At 45.8% G+C, this 11074-nt stretch overlaps 1 protein-coding gene across 12 annotated transcripts in view; it reads right to left on the reverse strand.

Annotated features, from left to right (window-relative positions):
* Septin11 (septin 11) overlaps positions 1-6245 on the reverse strand; it is a 90041-nt gene extending 83796 nt beyond the window's left edge. For 11 of the 12 annotated variants that reach the window (XR_010046947.1, XR_010046946.1, XR_010046948.1 and 8 more), the window contains exon 1: positions 5259-6245. Coding sequence is in view for 8 of the 12 variants with exons in the window: in XM_013141323.3 (XP_012996777.1) it covers positions 5259-6230 (972 nt within the window). In the remaining 4 variants the exon portion in view is untranslated. Of the gene's footprint in view, positions 1-5032; positions 5193-5258 lie in introns of those variants that run through there. The other variant, XM_013141324.3, reaches the window with a different exon arrangement.
* Positions 6246-11074: the final 4829 nt, after the last annotated feature.

Genomic DNA, 11074 nt, shown 5'->3' on the forward strand with positions numbered 1-11074 from the left:
TGTCCCCTCTCTCAACCTGTCACACTACCCACAGGGTCAGGAGGAAGAGCAAATATGTCTGTACAACCGGGCTGCCTGCATCCTTTGACTTGAGCAGTGTGCACTCACTGCCACACACCCTAAAACAAAGAGGCTGGGTGCCCTGCCTGTGGTTATATCAGGGGACAGACACTGCTTTCTAACTCAGACCAGGCCTCAGGCCTTCAATGAGGCAAACTGTATCACCTACCAAAAGCCCATGTAGTGTTATGTTCACAGCACTGCAGACAGGCAGCCAGCGTGCCCTGAGGGAGTCAGAGCAGGCAATTGTTCCTATTATGCTGTCCGGAGTCTTCTGCCAACCCAGATTTCATACACACACACACACACACACACACACACACACACACACACACACAGATAGAGGGTATCAGTTATATTGTAAAGTAGTTCTTCAGTTCTTCTTGGGGAAAAAGACAGAAGCTGTAGCTGTACTGGGTCTTTGTTTAAATAATAGTTCAGCTTTGCTGACCCTAGTTTGAGACAGATTTGGCCAAGGACATGAAAGATAGCACAATAAAATAAAATCCAGAAATAGCCTTGCCTCCATGTTTAAGTTCCTGTGGGGACACACAGAAAACTCTGCTCCCAAGTCTAAACCCAAACAGTGTATCAGTGACATATCATCTATGGATGTAAACATTTGTTTTGTGGCAATCAAAGCAGGCCTTCCAAATCACACCAACCATGAAGTCCCCCAACCAGTCATTCCTTAGTCTAGCCAGACACACAGGGTGGCCCTAAGCATCTGTTTCCTCCATTATGGGTGTTCCAATGGTCATACAGGGCCTATCCAGCCACATAGCTTGGCTTTGAAGTAATAACTTATATAACATGGATTATCTCTGCTGAAGTAAAACTCACAATGTTGATAGAAATACACTAGCAATTTAAAAACTGTTACATGAGGATGGTGGGATCTGGGTATTTGTGTTCTTTTAAGAAGTTGGTTGGATCTATTTTTTCCTGGAACATAAACATATTTTTAAAGATAATTTAAAAGATTTAAATAATTAATCTAGTGTCCACAAGATTTAAAAAGCTGGGCAAGATGATGCATACCCAGGTGAGAGGCTAGTATCCACAAAATTTTAAAAACTGGGCATGGTGGTACATGCCTATAATCGCAGCTGGGAAGCTGAGGCAGGAGGATCACCATGAGTTAGAGATCAGCCTCAGGTACATATTACATAAGAACCTGCACCATAAAAGAAAATTAAAAACACTGCTTGCATTCCTTAAAAATTATTTACAGAACCTCAATGTGTATGTATAATTTATACTACTGGCTAAACAGTCCTAATCTTTCAAATCTGTCTGCTACACATCAACCCATTTATTGTTGAGAGGGCCCTTCCTGGGACCTTTTTCAGCTCCACTCATCTTCCGGGCACATCAGCCAGAGCCCTCCATCTGCAGCCACATCTACAAGTCACAGAAACATCCATTTCCTAACCTGGGAATATAACATTCACTATCAGTACTTTCTGTCATGAGACAGACCAAGAACTGTGTTTAGGAACTGTCTACAAGGTCCTTTACCTGACAGATATGGCCTTTTACCTGATTCATAACTGTTTACTTAACAAGTGCCTAAGATCTTTCTTCCCTAGTTTATAAACTCTACTGAAGCTGGTTATTTTCATACTTGAAGACATTAAATATTTCAGAAAATAAAAGCTCCTATTAAGAGGATTTCACTGCTGTATCCAACCAGCACCTAGCATGGTGTCCGGCACATAGCAGATGCTCAACAAATGGTGTTAAATGAGCAAGTGGTGAACTAAGTATGCTATGTCTTTTGGGTCAAAAGAGAAAAAAGCAATTTAAAAAATTTCTTGGAGGACATCACAGAAAAAGATTTCACCCACTGGAAAAGTTTAAACACACATTTGTTAGGAGTAAAGTAAGAAATACTGCACTGGAGAGGAAAATGAACCAAATGACCTCTGAAGTTCTTTCAACTTCTGGAATCTAAAACCTGATAAATAGCAGCCCACCTTAAGAGGAAGAACAGCTACATAAAGCCTCATTCCCTGGTAGAGTAATTACCACACGCTGTCTACAGTAAAGTAGCTGCTCTGGGATCCAGATGCAAAAATACTAATTCATCCAAAATGTGGGCAAATCCCTAGAGGACAATGCCCCCAGCTAATCATCAGTCATTCTGGAAAGAGCACACATGCTCCACGGTCTTCTCAGGGCCAGGCCCTTGCCGGTACCATCAGGGAAACTGACAGCAAGGGATGAAAATTGCAAATGGAATGAAGAGTGTCATATTAAAATGAAGTTTTCGCCCTGCAATCAGTAACAGTCACTTAAGAAACACATATGAATTTAGCCTTGGGGTTTATATGGTTCTAACCAAAGATAATCACAAGACAGAAAATACCACATCTGACATACAAGCACATTTATGCCCTCAAATTGTTATATTTACCTTGAATATCACACTAAGGCTTCTAAAATTGAGGGCAAGTCGTTCAGATTTAATTTTTCTTCAATCTGCATGAGAGAGGTAATTTATAAGGCAAGGAGCTATGTTTATTTTCCTAAACTTTCTAAAAAAATTTAGCTAATTCCAAAGGAGTAAGTAGGGCAACTCTATTCATATATAAATCAACTTTGGAGGATGTCTCTCAAAGACACCTCTCCTGGGGCCTGGGGATTTAGCTCAGCAGCATAAGCGCCTGCCTTGCAAGCGCGCAGTCATGAGTTCGATCCCTAGTACCGATAAAAAAATTTTTTAAAAAAAGACACCTTTCCTTTCTTTAATTCAAATCATAAAAAAGGGAACTGGAGAGACAGAGAATTCTAACATCACTGTGGGCCAGGTTTAGAGACTCTTACGTTCTCTAAGAGTTGTTTTGAAGATGCAACTGCAGAGACACACTTTAAGAGAGAAGCCTGGTGAACAAAGTGAAACAGTTCAACAATTCCTTGCAAACGTGATCACACTTTTTTTTCTGCAGCGTATTAAAAGATTTTTTTTCCTCTGTTGTAGATTCTCTGATCACTCATACAACTCAGAACAAAAAAAAAATCTCGTTTTCACATTTTAAGTAATCTGATCCTAATTCTGGCAACAGGAATGTGCAGAAAGCAGTACCCTCCTTCAGATATATACACTTCTTACAAAATCTCTATTACCTAAATGAGAAAGATTTTACACAAGACTTCTTTGACAGCCAGGTGTGGTGGCATACACCTGTAATCCCAGTACTCTGGAAGCTGAGGCAGGATTGTAGAGAGTTTGAGATCAGCCTGCACAACATATTGAGCATAAGACCAGCCCAAACTACATAACAAGACTCTGTCTGAAAAAAAAACAAAGAAACAAAAAAATTCCTTGCGATTAAAACATCTGGCTGGCAGACCTAGTGTTAAATATGACTACAGCCACATAACTAACTTTTAAATCCACATATTGTTCCTATTTAACTGACATATATGAACTAATATACAGAAAATGTGCAGCAAATCATTTCTTCCGCCTCCGCCAGTCCTCAAGAATACATCTGCAATAAGTACTGCTAAAAGCGACACCCCTACCAGAATATGTGTGTTCCCAGGCGCTTGCCAGTGAATCTACGGCGGATATTGTTATTTTGGTTGTCTGGATCTGCGTAATGATAATAAGTGGAGTTGGTAGGAGTAATAATTTGGCCAGATAAACTTCACCTCTATGAATCTGTTTCCTCACCAGAAAAATTTGACCACAGACCATGCAAACAAAGTGACAAGCTCTGACCCCAAGTGACAACAAGCTATGACCACTAAATTGTAATGACACGATTTGTATATAAGTGGAAACCAGAATTTTTAAGTGGCTGCGTGTAAAAGGCCTAGAAGACCCACAGTTACACCCTGATGAGACCGTTACTTTCTGATGGTGGAAAAAGTCTTTGAAAAAACACTCAGATGGCAGAATTACCAAACTCAGGTACAAGTCTTCGAAGAGGGGACTTCTCAAACTTCTCAAACCCCTGGGCCAGGCTGAGGGGTACAAAAGGCGAGAGTGAGTCTGGGGAGCACAGCGAAGGGCAAGGAGATGGAGAGCTCAGACAGCTCTGCCGACCTGGGGATGCAAGCGCTTCCAGCATCTCTGCGAGAGACTTCGGTCTGCGCCGGTGGCGTCTCTCAAGCCACCCCTATGCGAAGGGGAAGAAGGGACAGGGAGAGGCAGCTGCAGAGGGAAGGATCCAGCCCGAGGCGTCCGCAAAGCCGAAGACGTAAAAGTGGACTCTGAACATCGACAAAGAAAGAGAAAGGAGGACTCCCCTTCCCCGCGGCCTGGCTCCTTTCAATGGGAGGGAGGCCGCCCCGCCCCACCCCGCGGCCTCTCCCCGGAAGGCGAGCAGCCCCAGGGCCCTGTCCTCGCCCCCCCAACCCATGCCGGCCGGACCCCACGAGCTCGGGGCAGAGCACCCCTCGCCTCTCGGCCGGCGCGAGCCGCCTCACTCCCCCACGCTCCCGCCTGGCTCCCACCCACCGCTACAAGGGAGCCTTTAGAAACTTTTGTGTGGGGTGTGTGTGTGTGTGCGCGCGCGCGCGTGTCTGGGGCTTTGTCCCCATCCTGGGCAGGGCCGGGAAGCCCGGGCGGGTGCCTCTGAGTGTCCGGGATCTCACAAAGCACCACGGAAACCACCACGGAAACCCCACCCTTAGACCCGCGCCTCCAGCCCTAGGCCCCGGAGCCCTGGTTAGCAATTCCCACGCCCTGATGGCCCTGGGCGCCGGCCTCGCCTGTCACGCGGGAAACGGCGCGCGCGGGAACACGGAGGCGGCTGGCGATCACCCTGGCTCCAAGGATCCTTTTCCAGGGAACACACGGAGCGTCCCTTTGGCCATCGTCCTCAGAAGAGGAGTGCGGGGCGGCCACACCGCTGCACTCGGCCGGAGCGGAGCCTCGAGCTGCTCATCCAGAGCTGCAGACGCGCGCCCCGAGCCGCGCTCACGCCCCTGCACGCACGAGGAGCCCACCCGCACTCACCGACGGCCTTCCCACAGCCACGGCCATCGCGGCGCCCGGGCGCTCCCCGCCGGTACCCACAGGACTCTCACGCGCCTCCGTCACGGCTGCGCTACGCTCACACTCAGGTTTCGCGCGCGGCCCGCCGCATCTGCTCGGCTCGCCGCCGCCCTCCCAATTTATGGGCGCAACATGGCCTCCCGCCTGGGCGAAACCAAGTGTCTCCGCGGGGGGAAGATAGACTCACTCCCGATCCGACCGAGGATAACTGACGTGGTTCCGAAGAGGTCTGCAGGCCTTCCCGGAGGGCTCGCATTCCCCGAACTCTGTCGCTCACCGACTGGTGACCCTCTCCTGCGCCACCAAGATACCCCTGACCTGAGCGCAGGCCACTACCCCCACTCCGCTGCATGGTAGAGTCTGCATAAAAGCCGGTCCCGGGCCCGGCCCCGGTTCCTAGCAAGCGGTGCGTAGCGGGCGGTCCGGCTGCCGGCGGGCTGGAGGCGCGAGGCCCGGGAGGGCCGGGCGCGGGCACCGCGTGCAGGGAGATTGCCCTGCGGCCGCACGCCCCTCCCGGAAGGCCAGGCGGCCGGATTAGGGGCGACACGGGAGTGCCGGGCGGCCTCCGGGAAGAGCTGTTTGGTCCGCGAGTCCTCCCGCCGGCCGGGTGGCAGAGCAGACGCGATCCAGCTGCTGCCTGCGGAGGACCGCGGAGGAAAACGCCCCCGCTGGGAGATACGGCCGAGACGCGACTGCCTTCGGGCGTGGCCGGAGAGGTCGCGCGTGGGCTCCGCGGTCTGCTGGGTGCGGGAGACCGACTCGAGGGCCCGGAGGGCTGGGGCGCAGTGGGGCAGCTCAGACCTGCCTCGGGCCAGCACTGACGGGGCTGCGAGGTGGCCCCAGTGCTGCGGGTCCCCGCCGCCCTCGCGGGCAGCAGAGGAAACCCACGCCGGGAACCCACGAAGGCCAGAGCCTTGGGGACCTCTGTTTGATTGGGGGCGGGACCCCGTTGGTTTGAAGCTCTCTCGGGAGAGGGCGCTGAGGCTGCGATCGGCCCACGGATTACCCCCGGGGAAAGCCAGCCTGCTGAGTTGGGGCGCCTCCGAGTCTGACTTGAGACTTCAAACGCCGGTTCTTGGAGACCTCGAGTTTGCCCCTCCTGTTCGTGCTGGGCTAGAGCGCGCCCCACTGCCTCCGGTGGGTGGATCGAGGGCTTCATCCTCCCCTACAAAACAAGGGAGGCCCAGCCAGGGAGGGCACCTCGAGGAGAAAAAGATGAGGGGCGCCGACTTTCTGTCCCACAGACTTTCAATCTTTTGAGAATAGGGACCACCATTTTATGCAGTAGGTGCTCAGTAAGCGTCAGAGACTACATGTGGACCGGTGCTATGCAAAGGGAGAGAGGACAGACATACAGTACTCCCATCTGTCACTGTAATATGTGGACGTTAATGCTTTTCTTTCATAGACCAGACTGGGCACTGCCCTGGGATAAGCGGGCTCCCCACACCTCCAGCAGAGTGTATGAGCAGTTACAAAGTATCTTAGTCCCTTTCCTCTCACTGGGACAAGTATGCTACACCTACAACTTAAATAAGGACAGGTTTATTTGATTTGTGTTTTTAGTTCATGGTGGGCTGCCTCCAGGGCCAAAGGGCCTGCCAGGCACAGGGTCCAGGAGATGGGCCCCCCAGGACTAGCCTTTTCCCCTCAAACGCCTGTCTCCTAACATGGAGTCAACCGCAGCACCCCATGTGCACCTTCCACAAGCCTGCCAGATAAGTGTCTGAGCCCTTTGGGAACATCTTTCATCTAACCCATAGATGTTAGTTAACAAGACTAGCCTGGCTGATTTTATGTATGTACTTATTTTTAATTTTAAAAATACTTATGTTGTAAACTCAGGTTATTAAATTATTATAACCTGGTGGATAGATGTGTTCATTCTGATAACAAAAGTGTAAACCCATACAGTGCAACAGATTTAAGAAAATCCCTTTGGGACAAAAATCACTGATTATTCGCCCATCCTTGAACCCAGGCGCGCGCTCGCGCGCGCACACACACACACACACACACACTAGGGATTGAACCCAGAAGCTCTATGACTAAATTACATCCCAGCCGTTTGTATTTTTTGAGACAGAGACTAAGTTACCCAGGCTAGGTTCAAACTTTAGAACCTCCAGTTTCAGCTTCCCAGAGTTCTAGAATTCAGGTGTGCACCATCATACAAAGTCTGACATTAGCACCCCCACCTCTTTTTAAAGAGGAAACAGGTAAGTATATATATGATAATAATAATAATACATAATTATTTTCAGCCAAAGGAGACTATTTCAATGTGTCAGTAATATATGACCTTCAGCAAGTTACTTAACCTTTCAGTGCTTCAACCTGTCTCCCCTTCCTCCCCTCTCCTCCTCCTTCCCCTCCCCTCTCTCCTCTCTTCTCCTTTTCCTTCCCCTCCTCTTCCTCTCACTGGCTTTTTGAGACAGGGTCTCACTTTGTAGTTTGGCTGGCCTTGAACTCACAGCAAATCCCCTGCTTCAGTGCCCCCTGAGTGTTGGGGTTCTAGACATACAATACCATGCCTGGCTTGTTTTAATCTTTTAGAATTTGTTTGAAAAGAGTTCCTCCCTAATAAAGTTGCTGAGACATTAGATTACTTTTTTTAAACTAAATTCCCAGCACTATACTAGGAAAAATCAGTATGCACTAGTTCTGTGGAAGGCAGGGGTGGGAAGACAAAGTTGAACCCAGGCCTTTTTTAATTTTTCATTTTGAGACAGGGTCTTCCTAAATTGTCCAGGCTGGACTTGAACTTGTGATCCTCCTGCCCTTGTCTCCCAGAATGCAGGGATGACAGGTGTGCATCATCATGCCCCATATGCCTTTAACAGCCAGTTTATAAACTGCTGGGAGACAGACCTTTACAATTCTGATTAATATGCCAAATGCTAAGAAAAGAGACATATGACTAATGGAATTTTAGTAGGAAATATTTAACCATGGAGGTAAAACAGAGGAAACAGCAAAGAAGAAATTCTAGGTACGGGAACAATGAGCAAAGACTCCGACCAAGGATAAGGATGCTATGGGAAGAGTCCATATCACAGTAAAATGGCAAGAATGTGGCACTTAAATGGCACATTAGCATTTATTAGTTTTGTGACATCAATCCATTTGGTCTTCTTTCATCCTCATTTTTTGCCCATTGTAAAATAAGGTAGCAATAGTCTTTACAAAAGCCATCATCTTCTAATAGTATCTACTTTCCTGTTTAGTGGAGAGATTTTCCAATGAATGCTCCACCGTGGGAGGAAAGAACACTGTAAATGCCTGTTACAGAAGAAGGTCCTCAAGATTATTTCCATCAAGCCCTGGCTCTCAATCTGAGTGTGATCAAGGAAACATAGTCAAACTGTAAAATGACAGGAAGACTACAAATTGTTAGTTTGTGCATTCCGTAATTTACTTTTTATTTTTAGGCTTATGTTACCTAGAGGTTGTTGTTTTGGCTTACAATTAAAAAACAAAGCTTGGCTACAGTAAAGATAATGAATTGGAAAGGGATATAGTAGGAAATGGAGAGTAAATTAGAAACTACTGACACTTCTGGTTTGATTCTGAATCCCTTCTGCAATACTGTGTAAACATGTTCAACAAAATAATTTTTGTTGATTTCATACAGTTTTGAAGTCCTGTATCACTTATATAGGTTTGTTTTGATTGGTTTTATTCTGTTTTATTTTCCTTGGTTTTATCCTGTTTAAGATAAAATTAAATATAGATACAGATATATACAAATTTTTTTTGGCAGTACAGGGAATGGAACCCAGGGTGCTCTACCACTGAGCTACATCCCCAGCCCTCTTTATTATTTAAGGTTTTTTTTTTTTTTTGTCTTTTTCCTTTTTATTGGTACTGGGGATCGAACTCACAACTGCCTGCTTGCAAGGCAGGTGCTTATGCCGCTGAGCTAAATCCCCAGCACCCTATGTAAGTTTTTGAAACAAAGCCTTGCTGGTTTGCCCAAGCTGAGCTTGGACTCTTGTGATTGTCTTGCCTCAGCCTCTTTAATGCCTAGATTACAATGGTGATCCCAGCACCTCATCCCCACCCAACCACCCACTGTGGTAGGTCTCACTGTGTAATGACTGGCCTATAACCAACTCACTGTGGCTCAGCTGGTCTTGAGCTTGCCACTCTCCTACCTCAGTCTCCTCAGTGCTGTGGTGATCTAACTAATAGTTGTCACACAGCTGAACTGAATCAGTGTGGTGCTGCATGTGGAAGGCCCAGTCCTGTTAACAGCATAAAAGGAGAAGTGGAGAAGAAGATGTTGTGCTGTTGATTCTCTTGGAGAGGCTTGGCATGCTGGCTTTCTGCTATGAAATCAGCTGTTCTCCTCATCTTTGGAGGAGCCAGGACCTCGCTGTCACTGAGAATGGCTGCTGCTCTTTTTGGAGGAGCCCTGGCCCTTACTTTGAGTATTGCTTTCAGCTTTCAATACAGATCCCTCAGGCTGCTGGCACAGATCCTTCTGGTTTCCACTGCTGACCTTTGGACCTTCCCAGTGTAGAGTCATAAAACGGACTTGCATGAGTCATTGTCATGGGCCCTAGGCCTCCAGCTGGACTCGTGGAGGACATTACATGGGCTCTAGGTCTTTAGCTGGACTCATGCAAGACACTGTCATGTCATCCTTAGCTGAATTCTTTGAGTCTCTAGCATGAGGACAGATCTCCTACACTCTTTTGCATTTGACTCTTTGGGTGAATATTATAAAATAATCCCAAATCACGTGTTCTATATTAAATTGTTTGCCTTGTAAACCCTGACTACAACACTCATGCCAGCTTAATAAAGCATTTAAGCAAATAAGAAAAAATAAAAATAAATCACTTAAGAACATCCAAATGGGAGATGAAAAACTCTCTCTGAGGATGACAAATTTACATGTAAAAACTCCTAAGGACTCCACTGGAACATTAATAAATGAGCTCAGCAAGATTACATGATACAAAATCAATAAACAAATATCACTTCTATTTCTGGACACTTGCAGTGTACTATAAAAAAAGGAATTAAGTCCCTTTACAATACCACCAAAAAGAATAAATACTTAGAAATAATTTTTTCAAAAAATGCATAGTACTCTTTAAAAACATTTATGAAGGAATTTTTTTAATGTGCTGTGAAAGCACCCAGAGCCTCCTCACACATACTAAGTGGCTTACCACTGACAAACATTTCCAGCCCAGAAAAATCTTTAAAAACCCAATTAAATAGAAATATATCTTGTGCTCATGAATTGGAATACTTAACATTGCTAATGTGGCAATATTCTCCAAAACAATCTACAAACTAACAGCCTTTATTAGAATCTCAACTAACTTCTTTATAGAAACTGACAATCTGATTTCAAAATTCATATGGCAATTGAAGGCCCCAAATACCAAAATTTAGAAAATGTGCACCCCATCCCCATATTTCACATTTCACTGTAAAGCAACAATGAAGAAAAATGGACAGACTTGAAGATAATGGACTAGAATTAAAATTCCTAAAATAAAGCCAAGTCAACTGATTTTTCAACAGCGATGTTAAGATCATTTCTTCTTGACAAGTGGTCCTGTGTGATCACAGGCAAAATATCCATGGTTAAAGCCAGAGTCTTTCTACCCAGCTGGTTTTTACCTTATGTGCAGAAATTAACAATGGATCAAAGATAAGAGCAAAAACTATAAAACTCTTAAAACAAAAGTAAATCTTCGTGATTTACTTTTTGTGATTTACTGGGGTTTGGAAGTGGCTGTGACACCAAAAGCACAAGAATAGGACAAATTGATAGATTGTATCAAAATGTAAAACTTTATGTTTCAAAGTACACTTATCAAGAAAGTGAGGCAAAAATTTATACAATAGGAGAAAATATTTGTAAATCATACATATGGGAGGGACTTGTACCTAAGATATATGAAAAATTCTAAAAAATTCAATAATGAAAAAATGACCCAACTAAACAATCAATCAAAAGATTTGAAAAAACATTTTTTC

This window comes from Cavia porcellus, unplaced genomic scaffold, assembly GCF_034190915.1.
Source record: "Cavia porcellus strain 051 isolate PalLab524CR breed Dunkin Hartley unplaced genomic scaffold, mCavPor4.1 scaffold_4, whole genome shotgun sequence".
Classification (NCBI taxonomy): Eukaryota; Metazoa; Chordata; class Mammalia; order Rodentia; family Caviidae; genus Cavia; species Cavia porcellus.